General features: G+C 45.3%; 1 protein-coding gene across 1 annotated transcript in view; it reads right to left on the bottom strand.

Annotated features, from left to right (window-relative positions):
- C2CD3 (C2 domain containing 3 centriole elongation regulator) overlaps positions 1 to 22,604 on the bottom strand; it is a 104,864-nt gene that overhangs the window by 42,056 nt on the left and 40,204 nt on the right. The window contains exons 20-25 of the mRNA XM_063127307.1: positions 21,539 to 21,662; positions 17,935 to 18,203; positions 14,397 to 14,486; positions 12,753 to 13,379; positions 8,621 to 8,935; positions 2,702 to 2,840 (exon numbers count right to left, since the gene is read on the bottom strand). Of these exons, the coding sequence (XP_062983377.1) occupies positions 2,702 to 2,840; positions 8,621 to 8,935; positions 12,753 to 13,379; positions 14,397 to 14,486; positions 17,935 to 18,203; positions 21,539 to 21,662 (1,564 nt within the window). The remainder of the gene's footprint in view (positions 1 to 2,701; positions 2,841 to 8,620; positions 8,936 to 12,752; positions 13,380 to 14,396; positions 14,487 to 17,934; positions 18,204 to 21,538; positions 21,663 to 22,604) is intronic.

The following is a 22,604-nucleotide window of genomic DNA, read 5'->3' as shown; positions in this document are numbered from 1 at the left end:
CTCTGCTCTGGATCCCTTTCAATCTGGCTTCCGTCCTTTGCATTCCACTGAAACAGCCCTTACCAAGATCACCAATGATCTTCTTACTGCCAAGTCTAAAGGCCATTATTCTGTTCTTATTCTCCTTGATCTAACCGCAGCCTTTGACACGGTTGATCACGATCTTCTCTTAGATTCCCTCCACGACCTTGGACTCTGTGGCTCTGTCTATAACTGGTTCGCCTCCTATCTAGAGGGTCGCTCTTTCAGCGTGTCGGCTAACGGCACCTCGTCCTCCTCTTTTCCCCTTTCAGTTGGGGTTCCGCAAGGCTCGGTGCTTGGCCCGTTGTTGTTCTCTCTATACATGCTGCCCTTGGGCAAGCTCATTCAATCTCACGGCCTCCAATATCACCTGTATGCCGATGATACACAATTATATCTTTCATCTCCGGAACTTTCTCCAGATGTTCACGATCGTATCTCGGCATGTCTTTCAGATATCTCAGCCTGGCTGCTTCATCGTCGTTTGAAACTTAACATGGCAAAGACTGAACTGCTAGTTTTTCCTCCTAAACCTTCTCCTCACCTCTCATTCTCCCTTACTGTCAACGATGTCACGCTTACTCCAGTCAAGGAAGCTCGTAGTCTTGGCTTTATATTTGACTCCTCGCTCTCCTTTACTCCGCACATCGAGGCAGTAGCTAAATCCTGTCGTTTCTTCCTGTATAATATTGCCAGGATTCGACCATTTTTGTCTGTCTCTTCTGCCAAGACTCTCGTTCACGCACTGGTTATCTCTCGGTTGGACTACTGCAACCTTCTTCTCTCTGGCCTTCCTTCGTCTCACATCAGTCCGCTGGTCTCTGTCCACCACTCTGCCGCTAAGATCATCTTCTTGGCCCGCCGCTCTGACCATGTCACTCCACTTCTGAAGTCTCTTCATTGGCTTCCAATTCACTTCAGAATCCAATATAAACTTCTCCTACTGACCTTCAAAGCTCTTCACTGCCTAGCTCCTGCCTATCTCTCCTCTCTCATCTCACACTATCGCCCCGCTCGGGCTCTCCGCTCCTCTGATGCCATGCTTCTCGCCTGCCCAAGGACCTCCACTTCCCTTACTCGGCTTCGTCCTTTTTCTTCTGCTGCCCCTTACGCCTGGAACGCTCTTCCAGAACACTTGAGAACTACAAACTCAATCACTGCTTTTAAGACTCAGCTCAAAACTTTTCTTTTCCCTATAGCCTTCAAATATTGAGTTTGTTCTGACTTTACACTGTTGGTTTTGCCCTACCCTGTGCCTGTTTACACTTCCCTGTGCCTGTTTGCATTCTCCTTCCCTCTTTATTGTTTACTACAACTTATTAGATTGTAAGCCTATGCGGCAGGGTCTTGTTATTTACTGTGTTATCTGTACAGCACCATGTACATTGATGGTGCTATATAAATAAATAATAATAATAATAATAATAATAGTAAGTAACAGGCAAGCTTTGTTACTAAAAGCCCACTGCTTTCCCCGTCTACTTCCACCTACGCCAAGCAGAAATCTGGAAGCTTGGCGGTGGGCGCTGAAAGCTGTTGGGGAAAGAGGTGGCTGTGGGAAAAGTGAAGCTGGAGCGTGTTCAGAGGAGGGCAACCAGGATGGTCAGGGGTCTGGAAACAAAGCCCTATGAAGAGAGCCTGAAAGAACTGGGCAGGTTTAGCCTGGAGAAGAGAAGATGGAGGGGAGACATGAGAGCACTCTTCACATACTTGAAAGGTTGTCCCACAGAGGAGGGCCAGGATTTATTTATTTATTTATTTATTTATTACATTTTTATACTGCCCAATAACCGAAGCTCTCTGGGCGGTTCACAAAAATTAAAACCACAGTAAAACACCCAACAGTTTAAAACACAATTACGAAATACAGTATAAAAAGCGCAACCAGGATAAAACCACACAGCAAAGTTGATATAGGATTAAAATACAGAGTTAAAACAGTAAAATTTAAATTTAAGTTAAAATTAAGTGTTAAAATACTGAGTGAATAAAAAGGTCTTCAGCTGGCGACGAAAGCAGTATAGTGTAGGCGCCAAGCGGACCTCTCTGGGGAGCTCGTTCCACAACCGGGGTGCCACAGCGGAGAAAGCCCTCCTCCTAGTAGCCACCTGCCTCACTTCCTTTGATCCTTCCTCCCTTCTTGATCCTCCCAGAGTGCATGACATGGAATAATGGGCTCAAGTTAAAAGAAGCCAGATTCCGGCTGGACATCAGGAAAAACTTCCTGACTGTTAGAGCAGTACGACAATGGAACCAGTTACCTAGGGAGGTGGTGGGCTCTCCTACCCTAGAGGCCTTCAAGATGCAGCTGGGCAGCCATCTGTCAGGGATGCTTTAGGGTGGATTCCTGCATTGAGCAGGGGGTTGGACTCGATGGCCTTGTAGGCCCCTTTCAACTCTGCTATTCTATGATTCGAAGTATCTCTCCTCCTGCCAGCTGCTGTTTTGCTGCACGTTGCTCTCGCCCAGCATGGCTTGGCAGTGGAGAAGTGACAGGGTGGGATTTGGAGACTCACGTAATGGCACAGTTCTGTTTTTAGTATGGCTGCCATTGCCGTGATGGGAGAAATTCTTCCCCGCTGAGGCTCTGTCAGAGGAAGGGAGCTAATCCGACTGACCGCTTAGGCAGCGCAGACTGCCACTCTGAGAAGACAAACCCATCAAGGGTCCTCTTACGTACCTGGTCTGCTGCTGAAAGCCCCAAACAGGCGAATCTGTATTTTCAACCACTTCCGTGGTAACAGGGTTATCAGCATCCGCGGCAACGAAGGACACGTAGCTACTGGGTGACGTTACTCCACGTTCAGTGAGAGGGCTCCCTGAAACATGAGAGTCAGATACTGTGTTGAAACTGTAGGTAACTTAGAGAAAGAGCCCCAGAAAGAGGGACAGACAGACAGAAAGAGGGACAGACAGACAGAAGAACCAAAGCCTCTTCCCGGAGAATAGCTACTATGGAGTAGGCCCATGATAAAATGGCTGTGCTTGGTGGTGAACTTTAACGAGGCGGCGTGAAAATAACAACCTGATCCTGAGCCCTTCCCAACCAGCTGTGTCACCCTTCCTCAACCTGGTCCCCTCCAGATGTGTTGGATGGCACCTCTCATAACACATCTGGATGGCAAGAAGTTGGGGAATGCTGGGCTCCACGAATGGGAGCAGAGGATATCAACGCCCCACTGTTTACAAACCCACGCGTGGGCTTGTTTCGCCAAAAAGCAATTCCAGGAGAAATGGGGCTAATCTCACGGAGGATACGTCTACCTGATAACGGTTACTAGTCGTGATGGCTATGGGCTACCAGGATCAGTAGGAGCATGTATCTGAATACCAGTGGCTGGGGACCACAGTGGGAGAAAGCTGTTGCCTTCACGTCCTGCTTGTGGGCTTTTTCCAGCACAGGGCTGTAAACCAGCTGATGCTTATTCTTAATAGGAAGGCATGTGAGGACTCGGTCAGAAGGACCGAGGGGACAGGAGCAGGCAGAAGTAACATCGGGGCCTGCTCCTGCTGGACTCTTCCCCCCCCCCCCCACAGGGCAAACTGCCATCTTGGCCCTGTGGGGAAGAAGAAGGACCGAGAGGACAGGAGCAGGCAGAAGTAACATCGGGGCCTGCTCCTGCTGGACTCTTCCCCCCCCCCCCCAGGGCAAACTGCCATCTTGGCCCTGTGGGGAAGAAGAAGGACCGAGGGGACAGGAGCAGGCAGAAGTAACATCGGGGCCTGCTCCTGCTGGACTCTTCCCCCCCCCCCCCCGGGCAAACTGCCATCTTGGCCCTGTGGGGAAGAAGAAGGACCGAGAGGACAGGAGCAGGCAGAAGTAACATCGGGGCCTGCTCCTGCTGGACTCTCTCTCTCTCTCTCTTTCTCTCTCTTCCCTCCCTCCCTCCTTGACTCCTTTTCCTTGTGTGTCATGTCTTTATTAGATTGTAAGCCTGAGGGCAGGGACTGTCTTTTTTGCTAAGTGTAAGCCGCTCTGAGAGCCTTTTTTGGCTGAGGAGCGGGGTATAAGTATGATAAATAAATAAATAAATAAATGTTAGAAGGGTCCATGTCATGACTTCCATTCTTGAAGGGGGAATCCCAACGCCAAGATCCCGGGCAATGTCGACCCCCATGTGGGTTGCCATTGAGGGCTACAAGGGAGTTCCAGTCACCGGAAACCGACTTGCCTGTGACAGATAGCATAATCTACAGCAGCAGGAAAACTGGAAATGATTTCTAAGTACCACATCTAATGGAAACGCTAGAATCTCTTACTGACTCTCAAGGAGCTCATTGACCTCTTTGTGAACTGCCCAGAGAGCCCCGGCTATTGGGCGGTATAGAAATGTAATAAATAAATAAATAAACTGAGACAAATCCTGCTTCGTCTTTCCTCTGGCTGTTGAGGTTTCACTATTACACATTGCCCATACTGATCTTCAGAGTTAAGGGCCAGTGACGTGCTGGATTTGGGTTTTTGTGAAATGGATGTTTGAATTCTACTCCCAGTACCAACTTCTACCTTTCTACTATCTGACTGCAGAAGGCACATGGCCCCAAATACACGGTGGGGCTGCTTTCTCCTCTCCCTCCTTCAGATGTGGTGCCTGCTGTGCTAGAAAATAAAATCACGATCATCAGCTGAGCTATCTGGGTTTCATCTTTGGCTCCACTCACTCTGCAGGTTCTCATTGGTGCAGAGCACTGACCATTGTGTTCTTCATAGAATCATAAAATAGCAGAGTTGGAAGGGGCCTACAAGGCCCTCGAGTCCAACCCCCTGCTCAATGCAGGAATCCACCCTAAAGCATCCCTGACAGAGGGTTGTCCAGCTGCCTCTTGAAGGCCTCTAGTGTGGGAGAGCCCACAACCTCCCTAGAGAACTGGTTCCATTGTTGTACTGCTCTAACAGTCAGGAAGTTTTTCCTGATGTCCAGCTGGAATCGGGCTTCCTTTAACTTGAGTCCGTTATTCCGTGTCCTGCACTCTGGGAGAATCAAGAAGAGATCCTGGCCCTCCTCTGTGTGACAACCTTTTAAGCAGGACCTTGTTTCCTGCCCACCCCCACAACCAACACTGGGTTTGAACGCCCTGGACAGTTGCTTGACAACTCTGCACCCCACCAGGGCGAATCTTTCCCGGTTTCAGAGTTCAAGAGATCCCAGCCTCCAGGCATTTCATGTCTCCCATTGTCTCAGTCCTTGCACTCAAAACACTTGGCTCTTGGAAGCGGAAGCAACTGTGCAGAAACAAGCAAACGCTATTTTGATGGCGTATCCTGGGCCTCGTAGTGAACCCCTTTCAGGCCAAGGTCTGAATTCCATTTCAGAGATGCTCTCGGGGGCCACAGGGCAAAAGGGGCTGGGGCAAAGACCCAAATTACCCGCTCATTGTAGCTTAAAGCTCTCCCTGCCAGTAAGCAAAGCCTTAGAAGAGGCATTTCAACTTTTTAGAATGGCTGAGAAAAACCTGCGCAAAATGCAGGAAACCACCCCAAAATCAGAGGTTGGGGGAAAAGGAGCCAGACCAAGACCCCAAGTGGAACGGTTTTGGCTCCTGGGCTGGAGGTTTTTCATTCCTGCTCTAGGTGGCTTTGAAAGTGATCTTGATAGGCTGGAGTGCTGGGCTGAAAACAACAGAATGAAATTTAATAGGGATAAATGCCAAGTTCTACATTTAGGGAATAGAAACCAAAGGCACAGTTACAAGATGGGGGACACTTGGCTCAGCAATGCTACAAACGAGAAGGATCTTGGAATTGTTGTAGATCGCAAGCCGAATATGAGCCAACAGTGTGATATGGCTGCAAGAAAGGCAAAGGCTATTTTGGGCTGCGTTAATAGAAGTATAGCTTCCAAATTGCATGAGGTACTGGTTCCTCTCTATTCGGCCCTGGTTAGGCCTCATCTAGAGTATTGCGTCCAGTTCTGGGCTCCACAATTCAAGAAAGATGCAGACAAGCTGGAGCGTGTTCAGAGGAGGGCAACCAGGATGATCAGGCGTCTGGAAACAAAGCCCTATGAAGAGAGACTGAAAGAACTGGGCCAGTTTAGCCTGGAGAAGAGAAGATTGAGGGGAGACATGAGAGCACTCTTCAAATACTTAAAAGGTTGTCCCACAGAGGAGGGCCAGGATCTCTTCTCGATCCTCCCAGAGTGCAGGACACGGAATAACGGGCTCAAGTTAAAGGAAGCCAGATTCCAGCTGGACATCAGGAAAAACTTCCTGACTGTTAGAGCAGTACAACAATGGAACCAGTGACCTAGGGAGGTTGTGGGCTCTCCCACACTAGAGGCCTTCAAGAGGCAGCTGGACAACCATCTGTCAGGGATGTTTTAGGGTGGATTCCTGCATTGAGCAGGGGGTTGGACTCGATGGCCTTGTAGGCCCCTTCCAACTCTGCTATTCTATGATTCTATTAATGAGATCTCTGTGGCACTCTGCCATTTAGTCTGGGGGCAAGTTCCTCTAAAATAATGAGCCCATAACATTCCCTCCCCCCGCTAGACCTGATCCAATTTGTCTTCAGCGTAGACAACAAATGTCTAAGTCTTGCTTAACGTTTGCAGAAAAATAGAATCTGCTGGATGTTTTAGAAGCCCTCTGCACGAAAAGACAGGCCTTTAGGAGGAGTCTGACAGAACCAGAGAGAGGCTGATCGTTCTTTGGGGTAGGAGTGGAAGCTCTGAAGAGCCCCCCCCTCCTCAAAAGAATGCCCTGGTTATTATAACCTGTTTCAAAGCTTATGCCAAGGCTGGAGCTTGTTCCCAGTGGGAACTGTTTATCACAAAAAACAGGAAGAGGTCTGAGAGAAAAGAGATTAGCTAATCAGTTAATTGGACTGACCTAGTTTGTCTGCTAGATTGCTGTTGTGCCCCCGCATAGAACAGCAAGGTCATCCCCTGGGAAATGGCCTCAATGCTACTTCAGAGACTGAAACAATGTGGAACGTGAATCTCATTTAAAATATGGCCTGCGTGGGAGAAGATTCATGGCACGACGGCACCTGAATCAAGGTCAGATCAGCGGTACATCCAGAGAGTAATTCTCTTCTGCCTGGCATCCTTTCCTTCCAAATTGGCTGCACTGAAATCCCGGCACTGAATTTTACTTCCAATTTTCCCACCCAATTTGGTGCGCTGGCATACCACTTCATCACATCTATACCCTACTGAAAACAGACTTCCCTACCTGTTGCAATTTATAACATGCTCTATCGAAAAAGCTCAGGATATACATTACAAGCAGTTAAAAATAACCAAAGAGCCTTAGGGTGCAATCCTATGCCTGTTTAGACAGGGGGGGAAAGTCACACAACGTCTAGCGTGTTTCAGCCAGCCAGGGATCCTTCTGCAAAGTGGGAAACACATGAAGCTTGAATGCTGCAATTCAGCCTTTAGACAGTATCACTGACGGCAACATAGTTCATTTCTCATCGCTCAGGCAGGAACAATTTGTTTCTTTCATTTCCAATATGGGTGGGGGCGAGGGGAAGAACAGTGGGCTCTAACATCTGGAAACAGCTGTGCCTTAGACAACCTATGGAAGAAACATTTTACGTTCCTGTAGCAGCTTCTTGAATACAAAGTCTAGGTAGCTGGGTGTGTTGTTAACAACCCTTTTGTTCAAGTAACCCTGAAGTCAGCTCCCAAAAAGACCAGATGCAACATTTGGCAAGCACTACTTCATCCTTTTGGCATGCAAGCTGCTTACACTGGCCCTGTGTTCATGGTGCTAATAAACCTCTGTAGGGCCACGGTCAAAAATCCATTCATAAGAACAAAAGCAGCTGTCTTATACCACTTCAGACCATTGGGCCCATGTAGCCCAGTAAAGTCAACTCTGACTGGTAGCAGCTCTGAGCTAGAGGTCTTTCACATCACCTGCTGCTACCTAACTCCTTAAAAACAACTGGGACAGCTGGACAACCATCTGTCAGGGATGCTTTAAGGTGGATTCCTGCACTGAGCGGGGGGGTTGGACTCGATGGCCTTATAGGCCCCTTCCAACTCTACTATTCTATGATTCTATGAACCCAGAACCTTCTGCTTACAAAACATGTGTTCTATCACTGAACCATGTGGTAGTCTGTGACAGGCCCAAAGTCACCCAGTGGGTTTCCATGGCTCCTTCATAAGTAATCTGCTGGCACCCACATGCTGGTTGTGGGCGGGGCCGAAGCCAGCAGTGGGCACGGCCAGAGCCAAAAGTGGGCAGGTCACTCCTTTTCTCTTTTCTGCCCCCCCCCTTTTCTCTCTCCCTCTCTTCCTTTCTGCCCAGCAGGCTGCCAGGCAAGGGAGAGGTCACTCCTGCTAGAGGTCTGAACCGACTGCAGGCAGTTCAGACCTCTTGGGCCGAGTGCCGCCTGCAACCCTAGAGCTGCACGTCGCCCAATCCTGTTTGATTGTAAGCTCCCCCGATAATGCATTTGAAGGGTGGAGTACAGGTCTAAACACCATGAAAACAAAAATAGAAGAACGTGCCCGTTGCCCAGTGATTTGGAAACGAATGTTGGGAAATAAAAAAATGCATAAGTGTAACTTCAGATTCACGTTTTGTGGGATATCAGTGTATACACATTTCCAGAGCCCAGTAATTCGACTGTTTTGCTCACCTTTTAAGCTCAAGTGCATGGCTCTTTCCACAAGGATGCTAGCAGCAAACGTCTTCTCGGGATCCACTGCAGGAGGAGACTCCTCCTCCGATGGTTTTTGATTGAGGATTTCCACAACTGAGGCACTGGGTTCCAAGGGAAGCTCCAAGTCCTGTTCAGTCACCTTCCGATTTGCTTCACTTTCGCCGCTGCTGCCGTCGCTCCCGTTTTCAGCAGGTTCGAATCTGCGGGGGCCGGCGGAAGCCACAGAAATGTGAACCCGCACAGCGGCTCCCAACAGGTTTGAAGCCTTGCGTTGGAACAAGGGGAAGACACCTGTGATAATGGAAGCAGCAATGGACTGGATGAGGGCTAATAAACTGAAACTCAATCCAGACTAGACTGAGATGCTGCTGGTGGGTGGTTCTTCTGACCGGATGCAGGGTGTTCAACCGGTTCTGGATGGGGTTGCACTCCCCCTGAGGGAGCAGGTTCGTAGCTTGGGGGTTCTCCTAGAACCATCTCTGTCACTTGAGGCCCAGGTGGCCTCGGTGGCACGGAGTGCCTTCTACCAACTCTGGTTGGTGGCCCAGCTACGCCCCTATCTGGACAGGGATAACCTAGCTTCAGTTGTCCATACTCTGGTAATCTCTAGATTAGATTACTGCAATGCCCTCTATTTATTTATTTATTTATTTATTTATTTATTACATTTTTATACCAATAGCCGAAGCTTTCTGGGCGGCTCTACATGGGGCAGCCTTTGAAGACGGTTCGGAAGCTGCAGCTTGTGCAAAATGCAGCGGCCAGATTGATAATTGGAACCAGAAGGTTCGAACATATAACACCAATTCTGGCCCGCTTGCATTGGCTGCCTATACGTTTCCGAGCCCAATTCAAGGTGCTGGTTTTAACCTATAAAGCTCTACATGGCTTGGGACCACAGTACCTGACGGAACGCCTCTCCCAACATGAGCATCTAAGGTCCTCCTCCGGGTGCCTACTCCGAGGGAAGCTCGGAGGATGGCAACAAGGGAGAGGGCCTTTTCGGTGGTGGCCCCCCGACTGTGGAATGATCTCCCCGATGAGGCTCACCTGGCACCAACACTGTTATCTTTCAGGCGCCAGGTCAAGACTTTTCTCTTCTCCCATGCATTTAACAATGCTAAGTTGGGTTTTTAACAGACCCCCAGAACTGTTGTTTTTAAATGGATACTGTTGTTTTTATACTGCTGTTTTTATGTTTTTAAATTTTGCATACTTTTAATGTTTACTGTTTTTAACTTTTGTAAACCGCCCAGAGAGCTTCGGCTATGGGGGCGGTATATAAATGTAATAAATAAATAAATAAATAAATAAATAAACAAACAAACAAAACATAGGACCTTTGAGAAAAAAGCTGCAGGAATTTATAAAAGCAAAACATCAGATTTTGCTTCCACTGCCTAGACCTGCATGCCTCCCGGTGGTTTGTTATACAGGATAGACCAGAATTGCCTCCTCTGACTGCCCGCAGGTCTCCAAGGTCTTAGGGCAAAGGTCCTTCCCCTCACCTGGCACCTGATCCTTTTAACTGGAGATGGCAGTTGTTCGTCCCGGGACATTCTGCACTGAAAAGCCTGTGTTCCATCATTGAGATAGGCCCCCTCCCCATGTTTTTCATGACCCTTTCCCCCCCAGAGCAACGGGCAATTCCAAAACCGCACCAAGACATTTGGACTGAAAAATGAGTATTCTGAGACCTTCCCTGCCTCTCAAATACTTCTAATATTGGAATACTTCAGATATTTGCAGCTTGTCACTTCTAGCATGGGTTGGAAACCTATGCTCACCCATTCATCTGCATCACACAACATTTTAGCGCATCCAAACCAAAGATCCAACTAGCTCGCTTAGGGTCACATTGGATGCTGAGATTAAGCTAGAGGACAGGCTGCAGAGACAAGCCAAAGGCCTTCTGAGGTTGTGCCCTTCTGCCTGGAACAACATCACTGGAACAACACAGGGCTATATCATCATCATTATTTAAAATTAAATGAGGCACTCCCCAAAGGGTTTGAACAGCATAGAAAGAAGGGCACAACTTTGAAGTCCTATTTTAAAGACACTCTTGCCTTTTGAGACTGGAACTACAAGTCTCCTGGAACTGTCTTAAAGATTATAGAATCATAGAGTTGGAAGGGGCCTCTGAGGCCATCAAGTTCAACCCCCTGCTCATTGCAGGAATCTACCTTAAAGCATCCCTGACAGATGGTTGTCCAGCTGCCTCTTGAAGGCCTCTAGTGTGGGGGAGCCCACCACCTCCCTAGGTAACTGATTCCATTGTCATACTGCTCTAACAGTCGGGAAGTTTGTCCTGATGTCCAGCTGGAATCTGGCTTCCTTTAACTTGAACCTGTTATTCTGTGTCCTGCACTCTGGGAGGATCGAGAAGAGATCCCAGCCCTCCTTTGTGGGCCAACCTTTTAAGTATTTGAAGAGTGCTATCATGTCCCCTCAGCCTTCCCTTCTCCAGGCTAAACATGCCCAGTTCTTTCAGTCTCTCCAGATGTGCTTGCACTGAAGGACAGAGGGACATCAGTGCCTCCTCCATACTTATACACACACACACACACTTAAATGCAGCAAGACTCTGTAGCTGGTGGGTGCTTAGATCAGGGACAGAGGATTTAGGCTAAGCGTCTGATATAGGAACATAGGAAGCTGCCTTATACCGAATCAGAACCCTGGTCCATCTAGCCCAGTATTGTCAACACTGACTGGCAGCAGCACTCCATGGTTACAGGCAGGATTCTTTCCTCGCCCTACTTTGAAAAGCCAGGGACTGAACCTGGCACCTTCTGCATGCAAAGCATGTGCTCTCATCACACTGAGCTAGCTATGGCTCCTCCCTATCATAAACGGCTCCGAGATCTTGCCAGCTGAAGAGCAGGAAGTAAATAAATCTCTTAGATGTATTCATAGAATCACAGAATAGCAGAATTGGAAGGGGCCTCCAAGGCCATCAAGACCAACCCCCTGCTCAATGCAGGAATCCACCCTAAAGCATCCCTGACAGATGGTTGTCCAGCTGCCTCTAGGGTGGGAGAGCCCACAACCCCCTAGGTAACTGGTTCCATTGTCGTACCGCTCTAACAGTCAGGAAGGTTTTCCTGATGTCCAGCTGGAATCTGGCTTCTTTTAACTAGAGCCCGTTATTCCGTGTCCTGCACTCTGGGAGGATCGAGAAGAGATCCTGGCCCTCCTCTGTGTGACAACCTTTCAAGGATTTGAAGAATCATAGAATCATAGAATAGCAGGGTTGGAAGGGGCCTACAAGGCCATCGAGTCCAACCCCCTGCTCAATGCAGGAATCCACCTTAACACATCCCTGACAGATGGTTGTCCAGCTGCCTCTAGGGTGGGAGAGCCCACAACCTCCCTAGGTAACTGGTTCCATTGTCGTACTGCTCTAACAGTCAGGAATTTTTTCCTGATGTCCAGCCGGAATCTGCCTCCTCTCCAGCTCAGGTTTTAAAGCTCAACTAAAAACTTTTCTTTTTCCTAAAGCTTTTAAAACTTGATGTTGTGCGGACTTTATACTGTTAGTTTTACCCTACCCTGTGCCTGCTTACCCTACCCTGTGCCTGTTGGCATTCTCTTCCCCTCCTTATTGTTTTACTATGATTTTATTAGATTGTAAGCCTATGCGGCAGGGCCTTGTTATTTACTGTTTTACTCTGTACAGCACCATGTACATTGATGGTGCTATATAAATAAATAATAATAATAATAATAGAAAGATGTGGGCGGTATCCCCGTTCCCTTTCTACCCTACTAGATGGTCATCGCGCTTGTTTGGCCCCAGCATGGGATAAATCAGAAGAGCAAACTTCTGAAGACGGATTGGTTCTACTCTTAGGTATCACAGACATCCAAGAATTGGTCCAATGCTTTTGGAAAGCCATCTGTGGAGGGAGCCATCACCAAAACGCATGGCAACAAATTCCAGATGGCAATTGTGCACTACATAAATACGCCCAACGGGGCTACAATTAAATTCTACGGTCAGCGATGGGGAGAGCGGAACAGACAGCAGGGCGGATGGCAGCCACTGGATCGGGGCCAAAGACCGCCAGCTACTGACGGGTTCTGAAGTCGCTCGTAAACATACCGCTCACTGTTCTCCTTCGTCTTGAGCTCTCTCCAAGCACCGCAAGGTCCACATAGGCCGACCCAATCAGACGGTCCGAATCCAGCGGTCTGTCGGTGCTGCTTTCGTTCCCATAAGCTCGCCACACCTGGAGCTCCAACCTCTCCTCTCCGAAGTACCACAATAACGCTTGGCTCCAATGAAGATCCACTCGTTCGGTTTTCTTAAAGGTCACGGTCACGTGTTTCTGGTCTTCGGCGAATCTGGGCCTGCTAAGGGATGTCAACGTGGCTTCTTGATCGTACAACTTATAGCGAACGTAGCAATAGACACTTTTATTTAAGTGCGCCTGTCCTGCAAGTAACACGCACTGCACGGGCAGCCACAGCCGAGGGATGGAAACGGAAACCGTTACAAGCTTTGGAGCAGGTTGGCCTTCATCCTCGTTGTCGTCCTGCAGACTCTCAGCGTGGGCTTCCTCCCAGTTCCAGCCTAAAAGCTTAGCAGCATCCAGAACGCGCTCTCGGTCCCCAGGGTGAGCAAAGGTAACAGAGACCTCCAGACCTCCAACTACAGTCTGCAGGACGTTTTCACAGCGAGAAGGCACCAGATCCTCCGGAAGAGTTATTGGGTACCAGCCTCTAATACCTTTAATAGAGCACAGACAGAGAAAGGTGTTAACGTTCTGCGGGGGGGAAACCTAATTTTTTACAAAATTCATCATGAAGCTGTTTGGTGAAGCTGTTCACCAATGTTAACAGTCAATCAGTCAGTCAATTTATTGTGTTACAAGCAGTTAGCCATTATACACGGCGCCTCCTGAAAACATCTTTATTCCAAGAAGCCTTTCTTTAACATGCAGCCTTGGATTACTGTTATTGCTTCTTTTAAATTTTGTTTTAACTGTTTTATTCTGTTTTTACTTTCATTTTACCTTGTACACTGCTCTGAAATTTTTCAATGGGGAGTGGTATATAAATATTCTAAATAATAATAATAATAATAATAATAATAATAATAATAATAATAATAATAATAATAGAGAACAGTTTACAATAAAAATAACTAGCATCATAAAAGGGGTCACTATCCAAACCCTTCAGGCATTGTGTAGAATGTATCTGCATAGACTTAGCTAAAAATTTCGACACTCTAACAGCCTTCCTCAACCTGGGGCGCTCCAGATGTGTTGGACTACATCTCCCAGAATGCCCCAGCCAGCTGGCTGGGGCATTCTGGGAGATGCAGTCCAACACATCTGGAGCGCCCCAGGTTGAGGAAGGCTGCGTCTAAAAGAAACATTTTTTTTTGCATCTGATAACAAATGACAAACTTTAGCATGTGATGAGGAGCCCTTCAGCGATTTTAGCAAAGGAGAAATGTATATATTTCTAAGATCATTATACAAAGGACATTCAAGCAAAACATGAAGCAAGTCTTCGATAGAGACTGCGCTACATCCACACACTCTATCTTTAATTGGTAATCTCTTATATCGTCCTAGCTGAACTGCTAAAGGGAGAACATTTAGTCTTGCCTGTGTGAAGATTATCCTCAATTTAATGTTGGGTATATCCACCAGATAACTTGGTAGAGATAAATAAAATGGCGTGAAAGAATTATAGAGAGGGTTAGTTTTACAGGACAATAACACAGTGTCTTTACCTGATCTTCTGATCAACAGGTCTCTGGTTGGAACCTTGACAACTCCAAGCAGTTCGTCCCTTGAACTTTGAGTTTTTGTTGCATATGGAGCTGTAAGACCAACATGGAGGGCATGACATAAACATTCCATTAAATGTTTTTAACATCTAAAACGGCTTGGGACCACAATACCTGACGGAACGCCTCTCCCGACGTGAATATACCCGGTCACTACGTTCAACATCTAAGGTCCTCCTCCGGGTGCCTACTCCGAGAGAGGCTTGAAGTGTGGCAATGAGGGACAGGGCCTTTTCGGTGGTGGCCCCCAGACTATGGAACGATCTCCCTGACGAGGCTCGCCTGGCACCAACGCTGCTCTCTTTCTGGCGCCAGGTTAAGACTTTCCTCTTTGCCCAGGCGTATGGCGGCACATCTTAATCACCCACATGTTTAGGTTTTTAACGGTTTTTAATGCTTTAGGTGTGTATGTTCTGTGTTTTAGAATTTTAAATTTTGTATACTCGTTTTTATCTTAATTTTAGAATTTCTGTAAACCACCCAGAGAGCCCTGGCTATGGGAGCGGTATATAAGTGCAATAAATAAAATAAATAAAATAAATAAAATCTTGATCCATCCTATTCGACTGTATCAAAACGGCCTGGGGTTTAAAAGGTGCAGTTTTGTGCACTAGTGGAAATGGTCTTTTCTAAAGATGGATTCAAGAGATTGGAACCACATGGGTGAAAACTACCCTAAGCACAGTTAGAAGCAGTCCTTGTAGTCGTTGAAACTTTATTGACATGGTTGTACGTTTCTGTCTTTTCTTTCCCGCCCAAATAGTTGCGTAATTATGTGAAATACATTCTGCCTGATCTCATGGCATTGGAGAGGATTGCCCTAGTGAACTGTAGGGCAACTCCTGGAGGTAATTCACTATGCTCAGGGGTTGTCTATTGTATGCTATTCTGCTGCTGTTTGTTCATACACGGTGTACAACAGCTCATGCTGAAGCTCCAATCTGGCAACTATAGTCATAGTTTACTCCAGTTAGCCAAAACTAGGCTGACAACTGTGACCCAGAGGACCTTTTCTTCTGCCGTCCCCAGGCTGTGGAGTGGCCTGCCGGAGGAGACTCATCAACTTAAAATTCTCTCCGAGTTTAAGACAGCCATAAAGACTCAAATACTTAAAAGGTGTCACACAGAGGAGGACCAGGATCTCTTCTCGATCCTCCCAGAGTGCAGGAAATGGAATAACAGGCTCAAGTTACAGGAAGCCAGATTCCAGCTGGACATCAGGAAAAGCTTCCTGACTGTTAGAGCAGTATGACAATGGAACCAGTTATGTAGGGAGGTTGTGGGCTCTCCCACACTAGAGGCCTTCAAGAGGCAGCTGGACAACCACCTGTCAGGGATGCTTTAGGGTATTGAGCAGGGGGTTGGACTCGATGGCCTTGTAGGCCCCTTCCAACTCTGCTATTCTATGATTCTTTGATTCTATGACTAATCTCTTCCGGCAGGCCTACCCAGATGAATTTTAAACCTAAGAATTTTAAGAAGTTCTGATTGTTATTTTAATATTGTATTGGTTTTATATGCTCTTTTAATAAGTTTTATGCATTTGATTTATATTGTATTATTGTATTTAATGTTGTTCTCCGCTTCGATCCAGAGGGAGAGGCGGGTAAGAAATAAATATATTATTATCATTATTGAACAGAGCCAAGCAAACCACCCAGATGCTTCCGTCTGAAGAGGCTACAAGGTGACTACATATAAAAATCCAGGTAATGAAGGACATATTGATCCCTTAGCAGTGGGAACTAGGGCTCCAGTGAACGGACCAGGAGGACCTAATACAGCAGTTGAATCTACACACATCATTTCACTGGACCACCAACAGAACAGGATATAATAAATGCATATATTTTTTTAAAGTAATGGAAATTTGTAAGGTGCTCTGAGAAGTTGCTGGTTGCTGGTTAGATGGTAACTGCTAGACTGGACCCAAATCACAGAATCATAGAATAGCAGAGTTGGAAGGGGCCTACAAGGCCATCGAGTCCAACCCCCTGCTCAATGCAGGAATCCACCCTACAGCATCCCTGACAGAGGGTTGTCCAGCTGCCTCTTGAAGGCCTCTAGTGTGGGAGAGCCCACAGCTTCCCTAGGTAACTCATTCCATTGTCGTACTGCTCTAACAGTCAGGAAGTTTTTCCTGATGTCCAGCTGGAATCTGGCTTCCTTTAACTTGAGCCTGTTATTCTGTGTCCTGCACTCTGGGAGGATCGAGAAGAGATCATAGAATCCTAGAACAGTAGAGTTGGAAGGGGCCTACAAGGCCATCGAGTCCAACCCCCTTCTCAATGCACGAATCCACCCTAAAGCATCCCTGACAGATGGTTGTCCAGCTGCCTCTAGGGTGGGAGAGCCCACAACCTCCCTAGGTAACTGGTTCCATTGTCATACTGCTCTAACAGTCAGGAAGTTTTTCCTGATGTCCAGCTGGAATCTGGCTTCCTTTAACTTGAGCCCGTTATTCCATGTCCTGCACTCTGGGAGGATCGAGAAGAGATCCTGGCCCTCCTCTGTGTGACAACCTTTTAAGGATTTGAAGAATGCTATCATGTCTCCCCTCAATCTTCTCTTCTCCAGGCTAAACATGCCCAGTTCTTTCAGTCTCTCTTCATAGGGCTTTGTTTCCAGACCCCTGATCATCCTGGCTGCCCTCCTCTGAACCCCCTCCAGCTTGTCTGCGTCCTTCTTGAATTGTGGAGCCCAGAACTGGACGCAATACTCTAGATGAGGCCTAACCAGGGCTGAATAGAGAGGAACCAGTACCTCACATGACTTGGAAGCTATACTTCTGTTAATGCAGCCCCAAATAGCAAAATAGGCCCAAAATAGCATCCACCCTAGCTGCTTTTTAACTCCTAGTAGACGTACCACTACGTTGTTTTCTGTTATTAATATTCTTTCATTTATTTATTTTAAACAGATTATGTCGCAAAACAAATCACTTCAAACAGTAAGACATTCCTTGGACACTTAACACACTAGAACAGCGGTTCTCAACCTGTGGGTCGGGACCCCTTTGGGGGTCGAATGACCCTTTCGCAGGGGTCGCCTAAGACCATCGGAAAACACATATTTCCGATGGTCTTAGGAAACTGTATTGACTGAACTATGTCATGTATCATCTTTTGTATTATTAAAGCTATTGTTATGTATTATTTTCATTAGCAAACCATCCCATGACAATGGATCGTGTAGAGAAGAACGAAAATAATTTTATGGTTGGGGGTCACCACAACATGAGGAACTGTATTAAAGGGTCGCGGCATTAGGAAGGTTGAGAAGCACTGCACTAGAAGCTATAACAAACATTCAAAAGCAGTTGTTTTTCCACCTGTGGCAGAGGACATCAACTGGGTGGATAGAAAGGCCTGGAGCGTGCCGTCAGGGTGCCATCTAAGGCCCTGCTGTGCCAGTCAAATGGGACACATTCTGGGAACGTCTCCTGCCCAAATCACATTCCCCACCTACCCATTTTACACACCTGCATTCAGGTTCTTGTGGAAGATGGAGAAGTCAATCTCCGAATGCTGCAAGAGCTCTCCAAGACAACGCGCTTCTCCGCTGCTTCTCTGGACCACGAGGTTACATGGGAATTCAGTGTGGTGCTCGAATTCCGGGCAAAACGTACGAGCCACAGCGCGGGTGTTGCGCCTCTCTGCCTCGGGGAGGAAGGGGACGTGGACCGACACGTAGGCATTGACTCCGATTTCTGCGCTATATTGGAGCGAAGGATTCTTGTCGGCCAAAGCTCTTAGCAAAGAGAACAAAATTCGACAAATTGAAGGGTGACAAACAGGGAGACTGCATCACGCCAGTCCCTTTCCAGCTTCACTGGCTGCTAGTCCAGGTCAGGGCCCGATTCAAAGTGCTGGCATTAACATTCAAAGCCCAAAACTATTTGGGGCCAGGTTATTTGAAGGAACGCCTCCTCCCACATGTACCTGCCCGAATCCTAAGTCATCCTCAGGGGTCCTTCTTCGCGAGCCCCTGCCAAAGGAAGTGAGGCAGGTGGCTACCAGGAGCAGGGCCTTCTCTGCTGTGGCACCCCGGCTGTGGAATGAGCTCCCTAAGGAGGTTCGCCTGGCACCTACATTATACTCTTTTAGACGCCAAGTGAAGACCTTTTTATTCTCTCCGTATTTCAACAGTTCTATCATCTTAGTTTTTAACTTTGCTGTTTTAAATTAGTGTTTTAAAATCTGTATCAATTTCTGCATTGCTGCTCGGTTTTATCCTGGTTGTGCTTTTATATTGCATTTTATACTATGCTTTTATACTGTTGTTTGTTTTATATTTTGAATGGTTTTCATGGTTTTAATTTTTGTAAACTGCCCAGAGCAGATGGTTTGGGTCCAGAATATTATAAGGTCTTCAAAGATTGTCTAGTTCCAAAATTAATGGAACTTTATAATAGGATATTATCAGGAGAGAAGATACCTGAATCATGGGAACATTCAGTGATAATTCTGATCCCAAAACCAGATAAAGATTTGACTAATCCCGATTCTTATAGACCTATTTCTTTAATAAATCAGGATGCTAAAATTTTTACATCTATTATGGCCAAACGATTAAATAAATTCTTGGCAGAATATATAGGAGCAGATCAATGTGGGTTTGTGGTAGGAAGACATATGCATAATTTAGTGGGTAGAGTTTTAAATGTAATAAATGTAATAAAAAAAGCAAATATTAAGGCAGGTATTATGGCATTAGATATTTTTAAAGCTTTTGATTGTGTGAGCTGGCAGGCACTAAAGAGTATTATAGATAAATTGGGATTTGGAAATAAATTTAAAAATGTAATAGAACAGCTATATTCCCAAAATACGGCGGTAGTGGTGGTAAATGACGGACTTACTGAAAAGATACGACTAGCCAGAGGAACAAGACAAGGATGTCCGCTCTCGCCGGTCCTTTTTGTAATGGTTATGGAAGTTTTGGCGAAGGCACTAAGGGAGGATAAAGAATTAGAAGGAATTGGAGAGGTAAGGGAAATAAAGCTAAACATGTTTGCGGATGATACTTTATTGACCATTAAGAATCCATTAAGAAAATTAGAAAGAATTAAATATCAGTTGAGGGAATTTGAGGAAATTACAGGGTTAAAAATAAATTGGTCTAAATCAGAGATGATGTTGTTTAACTATACTAAGAGGGAAGAAAAGGATTGGGAAGTTAAGGGAATGGAATTGAAAGTTAAGAACGAGATTAAATATTTGGGAATTAAAATTACAAAAAATCTAGAGAATTTAGAAAGGGAAAATTTAACGAGGTTAAAGAAGGAGGTACTAGAGAAATTGGAAAAATATAAAAGATTAAATTTATCTTGGTTTGGGAGAATAGCTTTGATAAAAATGAAGATATTAGCTAAAATTAATTTTGTATTTAGGATGTTACCTATAAAAATATCAGAAACCGAGATAAAAAGTTGGCAAAATATTATTAATAAATATTGTAATGGAGAAAAGAGAGCAAGAGTGAATAAAAATAATTGGTACCTAAGCCAAAAAAAGGGGGGAATGGGTCTCCCAAACATAAAATTATACTACGTAGCAAATAGATTAAGACATGTTGTAGAAGCAATTATGGGAGTAGGAGATTTATATTGGATGGAAGAAAAAATTATAAGTAAGGTAGAGATGAATCTGGAGAATGTTTTTTTTAAAGATGGAGGAAGAAAGTGGGTTGGAAGTATAGATAATCCACTCCTGAGGACTCAATGGGAAATTTGGAGTAAATTTAAAGGGAAGCTGCTTCCGAGCAACTCTCCCTTAGCACCGATAATAATGTTAAAGAATTTCCCAGAGGATCTAAAGGGTAGATTATGTAAAATATTAAAAGAGAAAAATAAAATAAAATTAAAGGATTGGGTAAGAGATATTAAAACAAGAGAAGATATGGAAAATTTGTTAAAGGAGAAGAAGCTATCTTGGCTAGAATATGGTCAATTAGAGCAATGGAATAAAAAGTGGATTAAAGATAATAGAATGTGCAGAAAGATGACGAGGTTTGAAGAATTAGTAGTAAGTAAGGAGAAAGGAAAAGGAAGTAGTATAGTTTCAAAAGGATTAATGAGTGAAATATATAAAATATTGTTAGAGAAGGAGTTTAGAGAGAATACAGAGAAAATGATTTGGGAATCAGATTTGAAGATACAAATAGGGCGACAGAGCTGGGAGGGACTATGGAAACAAAGAGTGTTGAGAAGTTTATCAGTAAGAATAAAGGAGAATTATTTTAAAATTTTATGGAGGTGGTACCTAACCCCGGTTAGATTGAATAAGATAAGTGATCAACATTCAGCAAATTGTTGGAGAGGATGTGGGGAAAAAGGAACGTATTTACATATGTGGTGGCAATGCAAATATGTACAAAGATTATGGAAGATGGTGTTTTCAGAAATTGAAGAAATAGTGGGAATGAAAATAGAACAAACACCAAAAATAGCATTGCTGTCACTATTTGAAGATATAAAGTGTGGAAAAGGAACTATAGAGCTGATATCGAGTTTGTTGGTTGCAGCACGATTGATGATAGCTAGGAACTGGAAGATCCAAGGGGAATATTCTATTGAGGAATGGTATAAAGTAGTATGGGACATAGCCATTAATGATAAACTGACATGTAATATTAAGTGGAGAAAAGGCGTAACTAAAATAAATGAGTTCGAAGGAATCTGGAAACAGTTCCTAGTGTTCGTGTTTACTAAGGGAAGTGGGAAACCACCAGCAGAAGAAATGATTAGATTTTGGACTCAAGAATGATCCCGAGGTGGGGGGTGCACATTTATGTTAAGAATGAAGATGTTGTAGAGTGATAAGGCATATGTAATAGTTTTTGATATTTGTACTCAACAATTATTCAATATGTATGCAGCAGATATTTGATGTATTTTTTTTCTTATTGTGTTAGTTTCAGTTATATTTTGGAAATGTTTATCTATGTTTATATAGTGTTGAAAATGAATAAAAATTAAAAAAAAAAAATAATTTTTGTAAACTGCCCAGAGAGCTTCGGCTATTGGGCGGTATAGAAACGCAGTAAGTAAGTAAATAAATAAATAATTTCTGGTTCCTTCTTACCTTGCTGCTGCCTGCAAACCAGCTGCTAAGTGTATCTGAACAGAAATTGAAACCGTCTGAGCCGCTAGGATGCCTTCAGCTACTTTCAGGGAGTGCCTGTACTTTATGCTCACGTCAAGCAAACCTGGAGAAAGGGATGAGAGGTGGGGAGAGAGAAATATATATATATTCAGCTTTTCTGCTTTGAAATCTCAAGCAAGGTTAGTCAACTGAGATAGGAATCCAATGGCTATTAATACACATAATGGGAATGTGGACGTTCTGTTTCTCATCTGTAAAATGGGAATAAGACCCGCAGTGCAGGAACACTAGGAAGACAAAGGAAGACTCACAGTACCCTGAAATCAAGTACAGTGAAATCCATCCCCTTGCATACTGATGCAATGCCAGAAATCAGTTCCTATAAAAGATCAGTCACCCAATTTTGCATGAATCCTGTTCTCCAGTAAAAAAAACCACCACCCAGCAACATCTGAGTTGATGATACATTTTACTATTTATTCTATTTCTATTTATTACATTTATATCCTGCCTTTTTTCCTCCAAGGAAACCAAGGTGGCGTACATAATCCTCCTCCTCTCCACGTTATCCTCACAACAACAACCCTGTGAGGTAGGTTGGGCTGAGAGTCTGTGACTGGCCCAAAGTCACCCAGGGGGTTTCCACGGCTGAGTGAGTGGGGACTAGAACCCGGATCTCCCAACTCCCAGTCCAACACTTTAGCCACTACACTACACTGGCTCTTACTCAGCTCTACCAGTCCTCTCTGTGCCTGCTATTCTTTACAAAGTATTGCGAGTTTTCCCAGGAGAAGGCCTCCTCAACACTAATTTGTTTACCCGTTCAAGGGGGAGCCTCAGAGGTGGAAAAGGCCTGAACATGTCATTCCTCTTGTTCCAAATGGAGCCCTGCAGGCGCGTCCCTCCACTGGGAATGTCAGGGATTGCAAACAAACTGAGCTTGGAAAAAACTGTTAGAAGCTACTGACTTCTCCTCTTTGGCTCACACAGCTCAGTTGAAAGCAAAGCCTGCAGATAGCAGATTTTTAGCGGATGTTTCCAGGAT

Source organism: Elgaria multicarinata, chromosome 5 (genome assembly GCF_023053635.1).
Source record: "Elgaria multicarinata webbii isolate HBS135686 ecotype San Diego chromosome 5, rElgMul1.1.pri, whole genome shotgun sequence".
Taxonomy (NCBI): domain Eukaryota; kingdom Metazoa; phylum Chordata; class Lepidosauria; order Squamata; family Anguidae; genus Elgaria; species Elgaria multicarinata.
The sequence above is the reverse complement of the archived record's forward strand: the minus strand, read 5'-3'. Positions and strand labels throughout refer to the sequence as shown.